The 22,350-nt window shown below is 39.0% G+C and overlaps 1 protein-coding gene across 1 annotated transcript in view; it reads right to left on the reverse strand.

The window, feature by feature from the left end:
• The window catches only part of CIMIP6 (ciliary microtubule inner protein 6), a 29,267-nt gene extending 20,270 nt beyond the window's left edge, over positions 1 to 8,997 (reverse strand). The window contains exons 1-2 of the mRNA XM_082427015.1: positions 8,820 to 8,997; positions 5,135 to 5,342 (exon numbers count right to left, since the gene is read on the reverse strand). Coding sequence (XP_082283141.1) covers positions 5,135 to 5,342; positions 8,820 to 8,854 — 243 coding nt within the window. The 5' untranslated portion in view covers positions 8,855 to 8,997. The remainder of the gene's footprint in view (positions 1 to 5,134; positions 5,343 to 8,819) is intronic.
• Positions 8,998 to 22,350: the final 13,353 nt, after the last annotated feature.

A 22,350-nucleotide genomic window follows, 5' to 3' on the forward strand; every position in this document is an offset into this window, starting at 1 on the left:
GGTGGAGAAATATGAGATTCTAATAAGTGAAATTCTGAAAATACAATTGAAGCTACATTGATATAAAAAGAAGGAGGCATCTAAAGAAACTTGTGTGGCTACATAGGCAGTTAGCTTTCAAATGAGCTTAGTTTTCAAGGAGACAGGTGTGTGTACAAGCGGTGCACAAAATCAGATTCAAAGGAGGAACACTTTAATGGAGTCAACTTGTCAGGAGACTGTCAAGAAGCTTAGAAGAGATTCATGAAATATACCAAACACCAGAAATAGGGTGTTCTGTGGGGAAAAATTCTGTTGTAGCAAGAAATCAAGGAAAGGCTTAGAATTTGGAGAAGAGTACCCTGCTTAGAGCTGAAAGTCAGAGCTATTCAACTTTAGGTTCTTCATTCAGGGAAGTCATTTTCAAACTGAAAAAGATGGGGTGGACATGAACCAAAGAGAGCACTAAGCCCTGCACAGATGAAGACAGAGTCCGAACTCACTTTGCAACTGGAAATGAGGGCCAGTTTCTAGGCCAATGACAACCTGTAACCAGGGGTAAAAATGAATGTTTGCAGAAATCAAAGAAATGTAGGAAGTGGGGAATTTTGGAGAGTAGGAAAGATCAGCCAATGCCTCATTTTTCAGAATGGACTTAAAGGTGAATTACATCTACTTGATGTAGATCCTAGGAATTCTAGAACATATCACTACACAGATGGTGTCTTCTCACTCTCTGGCTCAAAATAGTCACATCTTACTGTTGTCAGAGTGCCTGCTTCTTGCAGCTCTTCCTAACTCTGTGATTACCACAGTGCTTATTACGCTGCAAGGTCTAGGCCTTTTCTCGCTTATTCTCATCACAATTCTATGAGGTGGGTACACCCACTGTACAGATGAGAAAACTGCTGGGAGATAAAGTAACTTCCCCAAGGTATATCACTAACAGGTAGCAGAGCCGCCTCAATTCAGTCCGTCATTTGTCTGTGCACGCCTCTAATTTCTGTGCTACATTGCTATAGGAAATCTGCTGTGGAGGGCAAAGCCAGATAAACACAAATTTATTTAACTTATTTCAAAAATAAAAATAAAGAGGCTCTAAGTAAATATCCCGAGAAATCCTCTATGACAAGGTTTTAAGGCATACTCTTTATATCTTCTTTTGTTGATCTGAAACTTATTTTGCTAACATCCAAGTTACTGGAGAAGTGACTCTGGAATAAGTGAACCACGATGTCTGGCAGACTTCAATTTTGTTCTTAAACAAGAGTGTAGTGCAAAAGCTACCTTAAAGCAGAGATAATTCACCTTTCAAGAAGACTTGAGTTTAGAATTTTACTAAAATGGTCTCTTTGGTTTCACAAATATGTATAAAGGAAATAATGAGCAGTTTTTCCTTAAGTGTGATTGATGACTTCAAGACCCTTATAGTTGGTGAGTGTTCTGATTAGTGTTGTCAATTGGATGAATCTTCACTTCAGGAGAATGAAATCCTACAGTTTCAAAAACTGTTGTGTTTATCTTTTCTATTTCTGGATAGTCTGCCCTATGCCTGAAAAGTCTGGTTCCTTCCTGGAAGAGAGTGTGTATGCACCCAGGCACATGTGCATGCCTTTTTGGTCCAAGCATTTGCTCAGAGAGATTATAAGACAAAAGGTAAAGGCAGAGGCTTATTTTTTTCCTTCACCTCACATCGAAGAGAAAGACTAAGAATAAAAATGTACTGCTCTGTGTACCATCACTTACATTGGATTGAGAGGTGCATGTGGAATTATTTATGATTAAATAAACCAAACCGGGAAAGGTCCTCTATGTTATTGCTTTGCCTAGGTTTTGGGGGTCAGACCACATCTTGCAGATTGTAGAGGGGGTTTTGCCTACAGAAAGAGTTGTCCCCAAAACTTTGTACCCAGAGAGATGATGAAGTCCTCCCTTCCAGCCCAAAGCCTGTCTCTTTTCCTGCCGCAGGATGATCCTCACTGGGGCTCCATGGTAGGGAGGTGCCTGGTGATTCCTGACGACAAGGCTCCCTATAACCCTGGCTGCTGGAAGGCCTAAGAGCCATTGTGCTGTGGGCCCCTTAGCCGCATTTGGAAACCACCGTGAGGCACTCTCTATGTTATACTTCTGTCAGCCCTTTGCCTTCAGAAATGCATCAGTAAACATCACTTACTTCCATTCTTTGGGAAACTAAGGGAGAATCCTAGGGGAAATGTAGTAAAAAGTAAGTGGGGTATCCTGGAGGAACCAGTTAAGAGAATATAAGAGGTGGTGTGCCAAGCTCTATGGCACCCTGGCCAAGAGGGCTGCTGCTGCCCGTGGTGGTGTGGTGATCTGTGGATATCAAATTATACTTGATGGATTCCTAGGGAAATGTGGACTTACGACAGCACCTTACACATAGAGGATCATATTTTTTTAGTAGAGCTCAGTGGCTGTAAAAAATTTGTTGTGTTATAGCAAACACTAGAGTTACACTGTATCTACGTTCCTCTCTGTTTTGTTGTGGACCAGAAAGAATGCTGAAAAATACCTCTTTTTAAGCAATTCATAATAACAATTCACAATAACAGTTACTCCTGCACTGTGTTCTGTGGAACACTGGTTCTGCAGCATATTAACAGGTGTTATATAAAAGAGGTTTCCATAGTTAAAGAAATGTGACAAATACTGAGTTAAACAAGTTTACCACAGGATTTCTCAAGAACCTTTATCTACTAATGTGAATTGTGAAGCTCTGAGAAGGGTGTATAAAATTACAGGTTTTCCAAAACATATCTGACTTCGGAACTTTATTTTATTGAGCACATAGGCAAGGGCTAGTGCTCCAAAAAAATACATTTTGGAAAATACTGACCCAGTATAATCTTTTTTGAAATATCAATATTTACCAATATTTAAAAACACAAAGACAACCAAATTAGTTTTCATTGGAAATAACTGAGCTAAAGCTCCTTTTTACTTCTTCTAGCACCACCAATTTTATGTCCCTATGTAGAACTGTATAATTGATTATTTCATTTAAAAATCTTGTAAATAAATAAAACCGACCAATCTGGTATTCTAAAGATATTATCTTAGCAAAATACATAAGACAACAGATATATGTCAATTGAAATATTTAGGCAACTTTATTTTCTTTACTCTTATTTTAAAGTCAGTATTACTATAAGCCAGTTAATTTTTTTAAACCGAGCTAACCTTTAAAAAGAAAACTGTCATCTTAAATAAAAGAACAAAGTTTACAGATATGTGAAATGAGCATTCTTTATTACTCCTTGGGTACTTGGAAATGAGTACATTTAAGGGTTTTTTGTTGTTGTTGGAGGGGGTGGTTTAGTTTTGTTTAAATATGACCATTCCCTTCACTCCACGCCCAATGTGAACACTTAGCTCTGTGATGCATCTTTGGTCTTTGTACTTCCTTGTTCAGCCCTCCTTGTTCAGCCACTGTGAACCTCTCTTACCTATCCTCTTACTTCATTTCAGACTCACTTTCACCACCTATTTAAGGTCTTTGACTCATGGAGCTTTGAGCACTAATAAACAAAGATTCTACTGCTGCAATCACCCAGTCTTGTTGATAGAGCAGCTACTAACACTTCTGTACATTTATTTTTTTCAAGACACCTACAAAGTAGGAACAAGAGAAAATTAGATTTATTTTTAAATTTCTTTATATTTCATATTTCTCTTCTCAAACCAGCTTCTTTTCCTTATGGGGTTCAGGATGGGTTAACAGTTTGGTTTAAACTTGGCCATGAACTAGAGCTCAGGAGAGTCATTCATTAACTTTTGTAAGAATTATGAGGACTTCACTAACCTGGATTTCTGTACCACATTTATTTCCCCCAGAGGCATGTTCTATCAATATCTTTTAAATCCTCAATAATTATTTGTTTATAAAACAAAAAAGCCTTAAAACTGCCCTTGTAAGGGTTTACTACATGATATTAAAGCATATTTGACTACAGGAATTTCTGCCCCCAAAAGATCTCACATTCACACACAGGGCCATGGTGTGCTGTTTTGTGACAAGAACAGTTGATGTTATCAGTGTAAAGAGAGCTCACGAAAAGCAATCTCCATTTAAATGTTGAGTTAAATCACAACTACATCTAACCTTACATGGCAAAAGGGACTTTGCAGCTGCGATTAAGTTAAGGATCTTGATGAAGAGAGATTATCCCAGGTTCTCTTCTTCTGACGACCCCAATATAATAACAAGGGTCCTTAGAAGAAGGAGGCAGGGAAGTCAGTCATAGATTTGAAGATAGTATGTTGCTGGCTTTGAAGAAGGGGCCATGAGCCAAGGCAGGCAACCTCTAGAAGGCGGAAAAGGCAAAGAAATGGATTCTTCCTTAGAGCCTCCTGAAGGAACCAGCTCTCCCAATAGACAATGAGACTGATAATGTACTTTTGAGCTTCAGAACTGTTGAGAATAAATTTGTGTTGCTTTAAGCCAGTGTTTAAGTTTGTGGTAAGTTGTAACAGCAACATAGGAAATTAATACAATAAATTATACCTCAATGAACCTGATTCTAAAAAAAAGAATGGAATATATTTAATATGATAGTGAATAAAAGTGTGATTTGTCTAAACCAACAGTCCTGGATCAGAAACATGACTGTGACATTTGCTTACTATGTAATCTCAGGTATGTTAATTTACTATATTAGAGCATGTTATCATCTAAACTATTTCCAATAATACCTCCTAGAAGTTGTGTAGATTAAAGGATATAACTTATACAAAATGCTTAGCTCATTCCTAGCACTTCATACACTTTCAATAAATGGTAGCTATTTTATAGAAAGTATCTGAATTACTGAGTATCATGGGAAATTTTTATATTATCTGTCACAAATACAATATTAGAGATTTCTTCAATAACCCCTCCTCCCCGCAAGCACCGCTGAGTGACTATAATCTGACCCAATCTAGAAAAACAATTATTTGGATTCCTTCCCTATATATATAGATTTGTATGCAAAATTATCAGTGAGGATAGTTCCAGCTGACTGCTTTTAACTATTGGATTATAAAAAATATTAGTCTGAGATCTGTCATATCCTTTAAGTAGTCTGTGACAATTATCCTGCAAAACACTTCTGAATCTAAATCTATATTTGTAAATAATGAACATCAATCCAACCTGATCTTCTGGCTCGTTTTTGGGATCTATGTAGGGAACTGGTTCATTGCATGTTCTTACATTTGTGTTAATGAATTTAGCATAATATACATGTCCTCTCCCAACACATGGTTTTGAATGTTGAATACTTTTTCCAGGCTTTTTTTCATGTTTCGCTTCTTTTTTTTCAGTTACATACAGTATACCAGCATCTTCTATTTTATGCTGTCTGAAAAACAGAATTAAATAGTATATCATTTATCCAATGAGCATTTCAGTGCTGAGTCATAATTACATAAAATTAGATTTAAATATATTTCAAGTATCAAGACAATTTAGGCTTTATTAATAACTATTAGGGGCTGGTGCAATTAAAATTTGGGAGAGTATCCTCTCATTCGAAATTATATAAAAGATAAAGAGATTTGTGTTAATAGTGATTATTTATTACCATATACCAATGTAGTGTACAGATTCATTTGCTTGGAGTTAAGAAAGAGTAGTGATTTGATCATTCTTACAAATTATGTTTACAGTATTTTTTCATGTGCCTAAGTTGCATGCTAATCTTAACTCATCTTCTTTAAAAGTTAGTTACCTAGTAAATTTAGCTATCTGGACAAGGATAACTATTTAATTTTAAAGGCTCACCTGGCAAACTTATAAAAGCTACCAAATGAGCACTATTATTTATCTTTTCAGGAAAAGACCACTGTGCAGACATCAGAACAGCTAATTCAATTTCATCATTTTTTGCTTCTAATAACTACCCTGGAACAAAAATAAAAATTATTGAAATTTTTAAATGTTAAAAAATATTTTAAAAGGAATAGTTATAAATTTTTTCTCCTTTTAAATAAGGAGTAATAGGAGTATTTTAAAATTTTTCATACTTGAAAAGTAAAGGTAAGAACAAAATATTTGAATTTAGATTCTTTTTACATAGAAATTAAAAAAAAATCAAAGCCCTGACCCATGGAAGGTGAGTGAATAAGATTCGAAATTTATAGAGAAAGTGATTAGTTCTGTTTAGCCTTGTCCATGGCCCTACCTTACTTCAAACCAAAGCAGGTCCATCTCTTCTACCCCATGTCATTTTTTTCAATTAAAAGCCTCCAGTGGCTTTCCACTGCATTTACGATAAAACACTTCCTCCTTATCGCAGTTCTGAGGCCCTGCGTGACCCTGCTCCAGCTAATCTCTTCAACCACTCAAGCCTCTCTCCCTTCCCTTCTCCAGCCAGCCTGCCTACTTGCAGTTCCTGGAACACACCAGTCTCCTCTCCCCTCAGGGCATCTGCTCTTCCCTAGCTCCCTGAACAGCTGGCTCATTACCATTCAGGTCTCAGCTGAAGTCATCTCCTCAGAAACTTTTCCTAGATTTCCCCCTCCCCACTCCATGTATTCTCTGTTTTAGTACTTTGTTCATTTCTTTCATAACACAAACTATGATTTATCATTTATGTACCTACTCTTTGTTTATGTGTTCTAGTAAGCACTACAAATAATCCTGTACAAGCCAATAAGTTCCATTAAGGTGACGATCGGGTTTCACTCATCATTATGTACCCAACATCCGGACAAGTGTCCTGATTGTTGCAGGTAAACAGATTGGCATTATACTATTTACACATTCCTGGTGAATCTGCTGGACTAGTTTTTCACTCTGGCTTTGTGTTAGCTGTACACACCGAACCCTCATCCAGAACACACACAACATTCAGTACCCTTGGATTTCAGTTCTCAGCATCCCAGCAAAAGTTGCTCTCTGCAAAGGATTTGGAAAAAATGATTACTGGTAAAGTGTAAATTACTTTGGAGGTTTTTCTGTTATCTTTCCAGAGATGAATTTATTTAAAGGCCTTAATTGATTTATCACTGTAGACTTCTGGCATCAGTTTTTTCCATCTGCTTCTCATAGTTGTAACCCAACAATAAATTTGTACTAGAATCAGGCCTTAAGGAAAGGACCGCAGCTATTTGTTCACATACTGATGCATTCATGTGATGAAGGATCTGTGGTGTGAGTGGCTACAGATTGACTCATAAATGTGAAATATAGGGTTCTGTAGTAATCTCTTACTAGAAGGAAAGCACAGTTAAAAATACTAATGGGCTCTGAAATAAGTCAGACCTGGGTTGGAATCCCAGCTCTGCCATTTACTATCTGAGCCTTGGTTTCCAATCCTTTGCATGATAAGGACAATAATAGCTATTGTGAGACATGTGAGAATAACATTAAATAATTCATTCTTTCAATAAATATTTATTGAGCTATGTGTCCAGTGCTGTTTGAGGCACTGAGGATAGAGGAGTAACAAAAGAAACAGAGCCTACATTCTAGTGGGGTAAGGCAGTTGAGAGATAAAAAGTAAAATATATAGTTTGTTAGATGGTGTTAAGTACTAAGGACAAAATTAAAGCAGGGAATAGGGGAAAGAAGTGCATGTATATGGGAGGTAGGTGGCATTTTTAGATAAGGTGGAGGCTCAGTTATGAAGGTGGCAACTGAAAAAAGACAGGAAAGAGGGGAGAGAGCTAAGTGGATATCTAAGGAAGCACATTCCAGCAGAGGGAAGTGTAAATGCCAAAGCTTGGAAGCAGAAGCACCTGACCTCAGGACGGTGCTTCTCCAAGCGTAGTTCTTGGAGTAGCAGCCCTGGCATCAGTTGTCAGCTTGTCAGAAATACATATTCACAGGTCCCATTCCCAACCTACTAAATCATAATCTCTGGGGCAGGTTCCCAGGAAACTGTTTTAACCAGCTCTCTAGGTGATTCTCATGCATGTTAAAATTTGAGAACCACTGTTTTAGTGACAAAAATACAGGTTTGGAAGCACATACCCCTGGCTCCACACCATAACAAGCTGTAACAAGCTGCTTGATTTAATAGTTCTCAAAATTTAGGGTACATCAGAATCACCTGGAGGTCTTGTTAAAACTCAATTATCATGCCCTTCTTCTAGAGTTTCTGATTTGGTATGTCTGTGGAGGGGAGCCCCTGAGAACTGCATTTCAAATAAGCGCCCAGGTGATGCTGATGCTGTTCTGGGGACCACACTTTGAAAATCACTGCAGATGGCGCAGGGCGGCCTCAGTGCTGGAGGAGAGGGAGGCAAGGAGCAGACAAGGCCAAGTAAGGCAAAGGCGCACATTGTGCAGACCCCATTGGCCGCTGTAGGAGCCTTAGCTTTTCCTCTGCAATGGCCAAGGGAGAACAGTGATCTAACTTAATGTTGTAAAATGACCACTCAGAAGACTGCATTGAGGAGGCTGCAGAGGGGCGAGGGGAGCAGCAAAGACTTCTGCAGGATACAGGTAAGAGACGCTGGTCCTTGGGCCAGGGTGGTAATGACGGTGGAAGTGATGAATCGTGGTGGATCCTGGATATATTTTAAAGGTAAAGCCTACAGAATTTGCTAATAAATTATATGTGGGGTGTGAGAAGTAGTGGATGATTCAAGATGACGTCAAGAATTTTAGGCCAAGCTATGCATGTAAAGTGCCTGATACATAGTAGGTGCCCAGTAAACAGTGCGTTTTTAAAAGTATTATTGCGCTCCATACTAGAAATGAGAGGTAGGAAGGGGATTGGCAGAGGAAAAGCCCCGATGGCCCGAAGACCATCGGATCTCACTTAACCCTCCCCCGAAGTAGGAAAACATTTTTCGGAAGGGGAAATAGAAAAACAAAGCCCAGCACTTACTGCTGTTTATCCTTCTTTCCCTCCATGGGCTCCATGAGGAGCCTCACGGGAAGACCAGGGACTAAGCCCTGACAAGAAAGGGGCGCGCGGAGAACCGCGACAGTGACCTTGTGCGTTGCTAAGCGACAGCGCACTGGGCACTAGGCCTCGGAAAGCGTCTTTTGGGGTGGGGGGGGCAGGACCCGGAGCGCGCAGGCGCAGTAACCCGGTCGGGGGCCACAGCGAGCGCGCGCGCGGCTGGCGGGGCGTGGGTGGTGCACAGGGTCTACTTGCCGGACCCGCCCAAGGCTCTACACCCTGCGTTTGAACTTGTCCTTCCCGTATCCGGCCGGGCGGGGTGTTTATCAGGGCCCACTGGATCCTTGGGGATCAGCAAGGGGCGATTCCGGAGCCGTCTCCGCGGCCTTGGCTCTGGCGCCGGGGGCTGAGCTGCTCGCATCCCTGCCTCGCCAGCCCTCCAGAGCCCCGCAGGACGCCGCCCCGGCTTAGCCCACGTCTGCCGGAGCTGGCTCCAGAAGGGCGGGCAGGCAGGAGAGAAGCTTGTTTTCCCATGAACCATTAAATACTGTGCAAGTCATCATTTGCTGCTCCTGGGCTGCTTAGTCTTTGCATGAGAAAGCTTGGCTGTCGCTGTTCTCCACGATTTCTGACACATCCTCTTACCCCAGCCTGGGAGCAAGCCTTAAAATAAAACAAGGGAACACTCATCTCCTACAAATGAGGCACCCTGCGGTGTGTGCATCTGCTCCAGCCTGAGCGGGGTTCAGAGTTGGGTAGAGGGGACTGAAGGCTATGGCAGCAGCTTGGGGCTTGTACGTGGAGCACTTCTCCAAAAAGAGCAAGCTCCTGGGAAAAGCAGTTGATGACTTGCGTTCACCTTCTGGCCCTGGAATTTCTTACCTCATTTCACCATTGCTTCCCAATTTCCACTGCCAGAGCCAAATGTCTTTGGCATCTGTTATGGTAACTCATGCATCTCCCTGGATAATGGGAAATGAAAGTTCCTTCTTGAATTGAATTCTGTTATGTATCGGGCTATGCACGTGCATATATTTTGTAACCTAGAGTCAGTCTTAACATGTGTTTACATTTACCTGGAAAAATGTGGGAGAGCAGAGGTTGGTCCTAGGATTCATTGTACATAAGTGAGCTTAAGTCCCATGAGGAAGAAGAGTATATGAATAGAAGTTTGATAACTAGGTATCAAACCTAGACACCTGAGGGTGGACCTTGTTGGTAAAAAGACTGGAGTGTGTGTGAATATGTGGTTATGTGTATGTGTTCTTGGGAGTAAGGAGTGGCTGGGTAAATAAATATGGGGAGAGTGAGTTGAAACCAAAAGCAGGGCATTAACATTAATGAGCTCCTTTTTGGGAGCCAGGCATTTGCTCTGCAGTGTATTAAATGCCTCCTACTTATCTGGTTTTATCCTATCAAACTGTGATTAGGAGCATAGGCCTCCGGGGCAGTCAGTGTTTGAATCCTGATTCCACCGCTAAGTAGCTGGTTCAGTAGGGCAAATGTTCTAACTTCTCTGAGCCTCAATTTCTTCATCCACAAAATGGGGGAAAGAATACCTAAGGTTGTGCGAGGTGTAGGTGACGTAACACAGGTGGAGTAGAGAGAGGACTGCCAAACATGTAGTAAGTCCTTGGTTATTATTAGCTATTATTTTTATTGATCAATTTGATCTGCATATGCTACCAGATGTCTTAAGGCTCAGTCAACTCTCTCATCATTCCTTCTAATTTCTATTCCAACCTTCACCAACCTCTTCAAGGTTCCTAGAACCCATCACCCTCAGGGATAATCCCAACTGCTTGATAGGAAAAAATGAGAAATTTTCTCAAGTTTCTCCCTCTCAAAAAAACACATTCACCTGCATTCAAACAGGATGACAGTTGTTTGATTCTGAGTCGTACAGTATTAGTCTAAAATATAAATATATTTATTTCAATCTCTTTCTAGCTGTTAACCAGTGTATGTGTAGGTTTATGAAGGGATATAAGAAACACTTTTAAAAAAGAAATTGTGTCTACCAGAAGGAAGTCACAATCTAGTTAGAATACAGGAAAAAATTTTGAACAGCAATAATACTTAAGAGCATTATATAACTGATAGTCACAAGTTTCCAATTTCAGTACTGATAATAATACAGTATTACAAAAATGTGCACATCATTTATTATTGGAACATCCCCTGTAGGGCACTGCAAAATGATATGGATTTTTAAAATAATTATTGACTTTTTTATGTAGAAAAAGCACTGGACTGCTATTAGTTTTTTCTACTACTAACTAGCTAACCTAACCTAACAGAGACACTTAAACCTCTCTGCTGTAAATCTCACTTGTAAAGAGAGGTAGTCAGATTAGATCATCTTTATGATCCCTTCCAGCTGTAAAATACAGTGATTCTACTGGAAAATTTATGTCTGAAAACTCAATGAACACACAGGCCTAAATAATACATGAAATTTTCTCATTTGTGTGAGGTAATTTGGATACTTGTCAGCGAAGAAGTCAAAGTGGTGTACTAATATTGGGCAAGTTAAAAATACCAGTGCTATTTGAGCTAGAACACCATATGTGAGGAAACACAATAGGATGGAAATTGCTCATCCAAAATGTTATAGATGCGGAAAATTGTCAACACTTTTTTTCAAACCATAGGAAAATGCCAAAAATAAGGAAGGTACAGTTGTATAACCTGCTAGGAAAGCTGAGGCTCAGGAAGATCCAGCTTCTTCTCAGTTCTTGCTTCAGTGATGGGATACAGGTGAGGCTCTCGAGAATATGGCAAAAGAACAAAGCTCTCTCTAATTTTATTTATTGTTTTAAAGATAGGTTTTTTTTTCTTTGCCTCATATACATGTGTTGTAGGGATTAAATGACAAAATGCATGTAGAGAACTTATCCTAGCACATAGTAAGCACTCATTAAAAGTTGGCGTTAGTATTCTTCCTATTCGTATAATTAGTAGGATAGAAAGTTCATCAAGTACATGCATTACATTGTCTTTATTTCATTACCTTAGACTCTAAGAATTTTATTAAGCCAAAATATACATTAATTTGAGGGCAATGGGAATGAGAAATGTTAGTGTTAGGTTTGTTCATCTTTGAGGATGGATAGGTTCAAATGAATTACAGATATGAAAGGGACTCTGAATTTTCCTCTGGTCTAAGTTCAAAGCTAATTGATTTATATCTCACTTTTAAGAGAGAAGGATTACTTTATATCTAACTTTTAAGAGAGAGGGATTACAAAACAAGTATGACATGTTACATCTCTTAAAAAGTAAAAATCTCTAGTATAAATCATATAGAGTACGCTGATATAAGTGATCCTGGATGTATACATCGGTATGTTCATATTCATAGAGACGTGTAAATTAAAATCTTAAAAATTTTATGAAATTTCTTGAAATTTAAACAGTTACAGCCTGGGTTACTCCAAAATCATTGTTAGAAATCATTAGTTAGGAAATTCACCTGGTTGAAGGAAGAAGACTGTATTTTATGAATTTGGAGGGTTCTAACCACCTCTATAATTGCATGATTCTAGGTTCATTTTGAAATAATCCAACTATGGTCACGTACATAGAGGCTGTATAACCAAAGGATGAATGAAAAGCTGGTCTTGGGTGGCTAAAACAGTAGAGAGCCATTTTGGTACTATAGAGGTTTTTTTTTTTTTTTTTTTTTTTTTTTTTTTTTAAAGATTTATTTATTGATTGATTGATTGCTATGTTGGGTCTTCGTTTCTGTGCTAGGGCTTTCTCTAGTTGCGGCAAGCGGGGGCCACTCTTCATTGCGGTGCGCGGGCCTCTCACTATCGCGGGCTCTCTTGTTGCGGAGCACAGGCTCCAGACGCGCAGGCTCAGTAGTTGTGGCTCACGGGCTCAGTTGCTCCGTGGCATGTGGGATCTTCCCAGACCAGGGCTCGAACCCGTGTCCCCTGCATTAGCAGGCAGATTCTCAACCACTGCGCCACCAGGGAAGCCCGGTTTTTTGTTTTTTTTAAAAAAATATTTATTTATTTATTTTTTGGCTGCGTTGGGTCTTTCATTGTAGGATCTTTGCAGCACGCAGGATATTTCATTGTGGCACGCAGGCTCCTCCCTTCGTTGTGGTGTGCGGCTTCTCTCTTTTTGTGGCATGCGGTCTTCTCTCTCTAGTTGTGGTGCGTGGGCTCTGTAGTTGTGGCACGCTGGCTTAGTTGCCCTGCGGCATGTGGGATCTTATTTCCCCGACCATGGATCGAACTGGCATCCCCTGCATTGCAAGATGAATTCTTAACCACTGGACCATCAGGGAGGTCTCTACAGTGGTGTTGTAAGCAGAGTGATTGTGTAGTAAAGATTTGTGAATAGCTATGGATATATAACTTCTTGAGGAAGGAACAATGCAAAATGAAACAGGGTTGGGGTGTTACCATTATCAAAAAGTAAGGACACTAGTCTAAGCTCTCTACTTTTGATGGTTTTCGATGTCTTCTAGCTTCTTTTCTAGGCTATTTCCCTTGTTTTATTTGAAGACTTCCAGAGATGTAATCATCTTCCTTGAAGGTTGTTACCACATCTTATCTAATTATTGAGCAATCCAGTATGTACTGAGCACCTGTATGCTCTGGCCTGTTCTCACTGGACCATGGATTTTAGTTTATTCATTTGAGATTCTCAGCACCTAGAAAAGTACCTTGCAAACAATATGCCTTATGAGCAAAGTTGTCCCAGAAAAATTCTTCTTTATATCCTACAAAACATATATTACTTTTCATTTTTAAGTGTTTTTTATGGACACAGTCAATCATTGTCCAACAAATTCCTTAGAGAAGCTCCACATTTTAAAAATGGTAATTAAAACGACCTTTAAATTAAAAAGAATTTTTTTAATTGAAGTATAGTTGATTTCTAATGTTTAAAACTACTTATTAAGCTAAGCAACTTAGATTCTTCAACTTCTGCCCATAAAAATCTGCCTTTGATCCCTTTGATACAAATTGCTATTCTCTGTTTTTTCTCTTGGGAAGAAGAACTAATATTTATTGAACCTCAGAGTTAGGAGACCTGAGTTTTAAGTCCTAGCCCTGTGATTAAAGTTCTGTGACTCTGGGCAAGTTACTTAAATTCTTTGAGCTTTAGATTTTGAATATGTCTCTTGTTAATCTTTAAAAAATAAATGAATAAGAAAAGACCCCAAAAGAGTAGAGATAAGAACTTCTCTTGTAGGGTTGTTATGTTAAATAAGATATGCATAAAGCACCTGGCACAAAGTGGGTACTTAATTCGTATCATTTCCCACCACTCTTCCCCATCTTTACCCCTTGTGGAAGGTCACCCAGCTAGAAAGTGATATAGTTAGGATTGGGGTTTAGATCAGTCTCTCTTTTTTATACCTCATTGCCTCTACATCTAGTTTCTCTACCTCTTGCTTTAAACCATGGCAATAAAAATTGAACATAAAACTCTAAATAAGGTCTTCCTCATGTCACTATGGTATTATGAGAGTGGGTAAAAATAACTAGAAAGAGTAATATTGGCCAATGTTATAGGTGTGGAAGCCTTCTAGACAGGAAGGTGTGCTAGGGGAGGAGACCATGATAACCATTCAGTGATGGGGGGAGGGGGGTGTGAAAAGTGAAAGTTTGCACTGTCTATTTGTAAAATGTCACCATACACAATGCATTCTGACAAATGTGCAGCAGTTAGAGCTGATGTTTAGGTGCCATTGTTGGTAAAACGAACAATAACAATCCAAGGAAAAGCACACAATCACAAATCACCACCACTCCATGTAAACTCATGACTTCACAGGGCGCCACAATTTCAGACTATGCCAATGAACTGCTAAACAATAGTAATCATTTTGATATGGATGGTTTGTCTACCATATAGAGCTACAATAAATTAAAAATTTCTTTCCTTCTGTAACAAAAGTAAAGAGGAGCTAACTTAAAGCTTCCATTTAAAGAAAAATGAAGACAGAATATACCTCAAAAGAAATCACAGTTGAGGTTTTAAATAGAAAAGTACAACACTTTTAATTAATAAGCTTTAGTTTAGTTTACCTCAAATACCTCCTAGACCTCTATCATTCCTTTCAAAATGGTATGGCGAATGAACATTTCACAAGTCATCACTCTTAAGCTATTATTCTAAAATATCCTTTTCCCTGTATGTAATTATAATGGTATTATATGCTTCAAGCTATATTTAATTATTTTGGTATTTATAAGATTTGCAAGAGTTTGGAAATTTAGCCATGCTTTTTATCCTCTTATAGTAAGCCTGGAAGCAAACTATTTACCTATTTACCTGATTTAAGTCTTTCTTTTCTCCCTCCCTCCCTCCCTCCCTCCCTCTCTCCCTCTCTCTCTCTCTCTTTCTTTCTTTCTTTCATCTTCCTTCCTTCCTCCTTCCATCTTCCTCCCTTCCTTCCTTCCTTCCTCTGCCAACCTCTGAGGCTTTAATAATGGGTTGTAAGATTCAGGAAAAGAAATCTTACAGGATTTTCCTATATTTTAAGAGAACATAGGCAACATTAGAAAGAAACCTGGCACTTCTGCAAATTTTTTGCCAGGTAGAGAATAGATATGGGAAATATCACAGTCTTTATTTGGATAATGGCTAGTCAACCCTGTGAGGACTGCAGGGAAGACTTTGAGCCATTGTTGAAGGTAATGAGTTACCACAATGAACAAGGGCCTGGGCTTCCTTGTTGGAAACAAAGATTGGTCCAGTGTGACCTGTCTGAGCCTCTGTGCCTTTGGCTGTACGCTTAGCTACTAACATCTATCCTACTTGCAGCAACAAGGTTAAAGGATCAGTTACACACAAAAGAGCTTTGTTAAACTGCCCTTTATTAAATGCATCAGTTGGGCCATAGCAGTGTCCTAACCTCACCCTCTTGGGGTTAGTTTCACAGGACAAGGCAACTCCCTGTGTGTTAAGTACAGTTTGTCTCAGCATGTACTTTGGCAACAGTCTCTCCTGCAAAACTTGCATTTGCTTTTGCTTTTTGTTTATATTTTAGGTTCTGCTTGTTTGTTGAGCCTGCTGATAATCCTCAGTTTAAGCCATATTTTATCTGTGTGAGAATATTCGGCCGAGAAGCTCATACACAAGATAATCTGCTCCAAACTCATACTTCTCTCTCTAAAGACAGGCCACAATAGTATAGAAGATAAGACCAAATAATTACCTTTAGAGTTTTGTTTTAACTGGAATATGGGTTAATTAGGTTGGATGAGAATAGGAAGTCTCACTCATGGGAAAATATAATGATTCTAAGTATGTTATTTCCCTAGTGAATGGTTGAGGTTACATAAAATAAAATATATAGAAACCATATAATTTTATCTTGGGTGTACTTCATGGGGTTATATCCTAAACTTATTGTTTTCTTTCTATCACTTTCTATTCATATATAGTAATATGAGACTTGTGATTTTTTTCTTTTTAAACATTTTATTTTAACCTTCTCTAAGAATTTTTTATACTTTTTTACTTAGATCCATTACAGTCTTTTTTTCTGAACTGAATATAGATAGGACTGAAATTCTACTTCCTATTTTTAATATTCTCTTTGCTTCTCATTCAGTATTTCAAGGAATATAGCACAGTGGTCACAAACTGTGCCCGGGAGTTGGACCACCTGTTAGCAACATGACTTTGAGCAAGTTTATCTTTCTGAACCTTAATTTCCTCATAGTAAAGTGGTAATAATGACCGTACCTGCCTTCCTCATAGGCTAAAATAAGATGATGGTTCATAATACACTGCCTGCCACATGCTCGGTGCTCAGACACTGGTTCTCTATCAGCATTACCATCAGGATATAAATGTCTTCAAAGTTGAAATTGTCTCATCTTCTTCCTCTCTGTACACCCAGCCCCAGGCACAGTGCTTGTCATCTGGCACATTCTAAGTAAATGCTCCAGAATAAATGGCAAAAAAATCCAGTATGTTTTATACAGTCCCTGCTCTTTCTCTGCCAGCCCACTGGTTTCTCCCTGCTTCTGGAATTTTTCACTGAGAGTTATGGGTACCAGAAATTGAACTCTTGGAGTATCCTAAGACCTTCATTTTTTTTTGAGGTACAGTTGATGTACAATATTATATAAGTTTTAAGTGTACAACATAGTGATTCACAATTTTTAAAGGTTATACTCCATTTATGGTTATTATAAAATATTGGCTATATTCCCTGTGTTGTACAATATATCCTTGTAGCTTATTTATTTTATACATAGTAGTTTGTACCTCTTAATCCCTTACCCCTCTCTTTCCCCTCTCTACTTCCCTCTGCCCAGTGGTAACCACTAGTTTGTTCTCTATATCTGTGCGTCTTGTTCTGTCGTTGTTTTATACTCACTAGTTTGTTTTATTTTTCAGATTCCACACATAAGTGATATCATACAGTATTTGAGTATTTGCCTTTCTCTGTCTGACTTATTTCACTAAGCATAATACCCTCCAAGTTGATCCATGTTGTTGCAAACGGCAAAATTTCATTCTTTTTTATGACTGAGTATTGTGTGTGTGTGTGTAGCATCTTCTTTATCCATTCATCTGTTGATGGGCACTTAGGTTGCTTCCATATTTTGGCTATTGTAAATAATGCTGCTATGAACATTGGGGTGCATGTATCTCTTCGAATTAGTGTTTTCGTTTTATTCCAGAGAGACCTTTGTGTTCAGGCAAGAAAGGTTTTATTGTTTTAATCAGACTGCATATTTTTCCTTGGGTGTTATTTCAGCTGTCTTTTCCTTTGGACTTCACACTCTCAAGAGGCATGAATCTTTGTCTCAGCACTGGCCCCAGGTGTCTCACAGCTCCACAGTTTTGATCCTCTGGTCCAAACAGTGTATTCTTTTACCACAAGCCATCCTAATTTCTGCTTTGCTCTGTTTGTGGATATAGTTATACTTATCTGGGCTGCTTTCCCTTCTTTTGGGGGTAAGGAATTTATTTTCACCTTTATTTATAGGTTAGAAGGAAACTGTTGCTCCGTGTCTGGCACCCCTCTCTCTACCCACTTTCATTGCCCTGGAGAACAGATTTGCTCCACAGACTGTCAGAACAGGACCTTGACTGGGACCATTTTACTAGAGGGCGGTGTCACTGAATAAAGGTCAGTGCTCAGGGGTGGTGCACACCCCTGCCCTCTCTTGTACTTCCTGTCTCCAGGAATTGGACAAACCAGACAGGGTCTGTCTCAGCTGGCCTGGCCAACTCAACCCTCTCTCTTCTACCTGCAGCTGGATGGAGCTGATGGACCAGTCACCCATAACCGTGCAGCTATTAGGAGAGGGTATAGAATTCAAGCGAAGGGGCATAGGAAGAAAGAGGGCTCACTTTGGCTGCCGACTCTAAATGAGTTTCTGTAATCCAGCTTTTACTTGTAAGTCACTTTTACTCCTTTGTTTAACTGGGTCCTTGTCCAGTTAATGAAATCAGTACTTTGTTATTTGGCTGTTGTTTCTTGTCTACCTGTTCCTTCAGAGAATTCCAGAAATGAGACCAAAGCCACAGGCACAACCAAATTCTCAACACCGTTTTCCATCCAGAACAACCTACTTCACAAAACCTTTTTAGACAGCCATTGTAAGGATCTTTTTTCTAAAACCGGATCTTTTACAGTACTAATGTTCATAGCCTGTTCCAATCACCTCCTATTCACCTTGCTCACGAAGGAGAGGTTTGTGCCCTGGGGTTACGTGGGTGGCTGAACCCATGACACCTGACACTGGACAGGACAGATGAGACTGGCAGCAGTTTATCAGGCATGTGTGCTCACAGCCGAGGGGACAGGGCGCCACGCCACACAGAGCCACATGGGAGCTGCACTCCAGAACAGAGTGGACAGCCAGGGGCTGTGGGAGGCTGGTTTGGAGGGTCAAGAGGATGAGGTCACCCTGGTTCCCACCGGGGGATGTGATTGGCTTGTTTGAATAATTTTGCAGGCTGGCAGGGAACTGAAACTTGGTACCCCGGGATCAGCAGGAAGTGCATCTGGCCTCTTGTAAGGAGGGTTGTTTGGCTACAGGACCCTTTCCCTGGGAGCAGACTGGCAAAGAGAACTTGTACTTATAGGCCATTTGAGACCCTCCCGATGTCATCAGATGTCAAGGAAGCACACAACATCAGGCCTTAATTCTAGGACTTACACCATACAGACTATAGTACCATGACATCATTTGTTTGTTACCTTGGAATTTTACTCTAGGTGTGTGTTTGTGAATGTGTTTTCTATTGAAATTGTGAGCTACTCAGGGACAACCAGCACTTCAAAAACAATGCACGTTATGGTTTGGGAAAATATTTACACTAAAATGATCTCTTCTTTCACATCTCAGTGATATTTTCAAATTTACTCATGTGAATACTGTTTAATATACCCAAGCTTTGTCTTAAAAATGGTTAGTTTTTTTAATGCAGCCAAACTTTTAGTAGTGAAGGATATGCTAGGTAGAATTTAAACTTGTATTAGTAAAGAGTTTGAACTCATGGCTGGCAACGATGCCCACGTATACACAGGCTGCTGAATTAAAGACATGTGATGTGCCATGGATTGACAGCTCTAATCATTTAGAGTTACCCACGTTTGCTGACATTTCAGAAGAGCTAATGGGTTTTTTTCCCACTCTCTTTTCAAACAATGAATGAAACAATAAAATGAATGGGACATTGGCATTCTTTTAAAAATCAGAGTTAAGCTACAGCCTAAACGCCAGAATGCTGATGTCTCAAATGTATTATTCAGACTGCATATTGTAGGCACTAATGGGGCCAATTAAGAGGTCTTTTTGTTGCTAAATTGAAGCAAATTGGTATGAAGGAGGGAATGTAAGGAGGTCATAGACAGATTGGAAGAATTTACAGTATTTCCCCTCAACTTTCTAAAAAAATCTAATATTAAATCTAATATTAATTTTATTCATCTCAATTTAGGTCCATTAAACTAATTTTATTTTCTATAATTATTAAAATATTTGTTAAATTTTATGCAACTGAAGTGCAAATTCTTTTCCTTTTAGTTATGATATACAATTAGACAAATGACTGAAAGTTTCAGCATTTAACAGATTTTTATATTGTCAGAGAATTCCATTATGTCTCTGAGATAGAATGTCTTTTCTTGTATTTCTTGCAAATAATCCTATCGAGATCCATCACTGTGCAGACAAAATATTGTTGTTGTAAAGAAACTACTGATTTCACTTTAACATGAAAACTTAAAACTGATTTCCTTAAAGTAAAATGAGATTTCCATTACTAACCTCTGTTGGCATAGGAATTTCTATCCAGAGAAAGACACTACTTTTAAGGATTAAGTGCTAATTCAATTTTTATACTATTATAGTTTAATTCTAAAAATTTTCTGGTGAAATCACCACTTTTCAGTCCAAATTAGGTATTAGGAATTTAATGTATACATTTTTAAATAGGTTTTTTTTTCATATTATAAAAGGAATACATACTTATTCTAGAAAAATTTGGTAATCATAGATATAAATAAAGCAAAATCTTACCAGTTGGAGATAACCACTGTCCAATTTCAGTGGATTTATTTCCATTTTCCCCCATCAATCTAGGGTTGTGCTCTCCAATATGGTCGCCATTAGCCACATGTAAACTAGCCTCCATCCTCTGTCTCTGCTCTTTAGCAAGGCGTCCAGGTCCTGTTTGGATTTTCCCTTCCTGCTCTTGCAGTCTGGAAATCACCTTTAGGTGGAAAATTGTGGCAATTTCAGGACTCACTTCATTTGCTCCCCTTTTCTCTGGGATCACGGTCCTACACTGCCTTTTGCGCACTGTCTGAAAACAGTTGTTCCATGTATTTTGTCCAGTGTTCTGGTTGTTTACAAGAGGAGATTAAATCCATCGCTATATTGTGGATAATAATGGAAGTTTTTGTCACCTTATTCTATATGTCTATTCTATGTGTCTATGCTTGGCTTATGTGAGGAATTGTTATAGAGGAATTTAACTTATTTTTTATATATTATCATGAACATGCAGTCTTACCTCTGTCATCTTACAATAGTTTAAGCCCTTGGAGGAATATTTCTTTTCCTGTATTTAACTCAACAAATACTATTGGGCACTTACTATGGCCATGCATTATTGTAGATACTACAGATACAGCAAGGGTACAAACTTACAGAAATTCCTGCCCTAATGTAGCTTACATTGGAATGAAAGAAAATAAGTAAAATATGGAATATTAGTTAGATGGTAATAACCACCATGGAGAAAGTAAAGGAGAGAAGTAAACAGGGAGTTTGGGGAATGAGTGTTTGACAATTTAAATAGGGTGGCCAGGGAAGGACTCATTGATAAAGTGACATTTACCCAAAGAGCAAAAGGAAGTGATATCTGTGGATGTCTGGGAGAAGAGCATTCAAGTCAGAGAAGATAGTAAGTGGAAAGGGCTGGGCACAGAGGGTACCTGGGGCATTCAAGGAACAGCAAGGAGTTCCTTGTAGCTGGAGCAGGGGGAACAAGGGAGAGAGCAGCAGGAGGTAAGGTCAACAGAACAAGGGGAGGCCAGATTGTTTAGGGCCCAGTAATGATCTGGGCTTTTACTGAGAGTAAAATAGATTGCTATCAGAGGGTTTCGAGCTGAGGAGTGACATGATCTGATTTCCTTTTTAACAGTATCCCTCAATGCTGTGTTGAGTATAGACTGAAGAAGGGAAAAGGCAGAAGCAGGGAGTTCAATTAGGAGGCTATTATATGATGACTGAGATCAAGGGTGTTGCCTTAGAGTTAGTGAGAGATGCTTAGTTTTGAGCATATATTTTTAAACTTTTTACTATGGAAAATATAAACAAACAAAAAGAGAGGGAATGGTCTACGGAACATCTATGAGCCACATAGTGGCTGTTAACTCATGTTTAATCATGTATTATCTATACGTCCATCCACTTTCTGGCCCTCCCTTCTTCCTACTGGATTATTTTTAAGCAGATTATGGACATTTGAAGACAGAGACAACGGGAATGAACAGAGAAAAGTCAATGATGAATTTTTTTAGCCCTGAGTTTTTGCCTTAAGCATCTCAAAATGAGGTGTTGCCACCATCTACAAAGGTGTAGAGTTTGTAGGAGGAGTCATCAGCTGAGGTGAAGTAAGTCTGTGAGAGGAGCAAATTAGGAACTCATTTTGGGACATTAAAATTTGAGATGCCTAATAGAAGTCCAATTGGAAATGGACTAGGCTGTGGATTAGATGAACCTGGAGTTGCAAGAATAAGCCTGGGTGGGAGATGTAAATTTTGGAGTTGTCAACATGTACATAATATTTAAATTTATGAGACTGGATAATATTACCAGAGGGATGAGTACAGATTAAGAAGAGAAAATGTCCAGGGCCTGAGCTCTCAGATCCTCCAAAGTTGAGATTATAGAAATGAGGAGGAATCACACAAAAGAAGACTGAAAAGGTGTGAATAATGAGGTAAAAGGAAAATCAAGAACGTGTGATGCCCAGGAAGCCAAGTGAAAACAAGTACTGATAGGTT

This window comes from Balaenoptera physalus, assembly GCF_965194825.1.
Source record: "Balaenoptera physalus genome assembly, chromosome: 15".
NCBI classification, from domain to species: domain Eukaryota; kingdom Metazoa; phylum Chordata; class Mammalia; order Artiodactyla; family Balaenopteridae; genus Balaenoptera; species Balaenoptera physalus.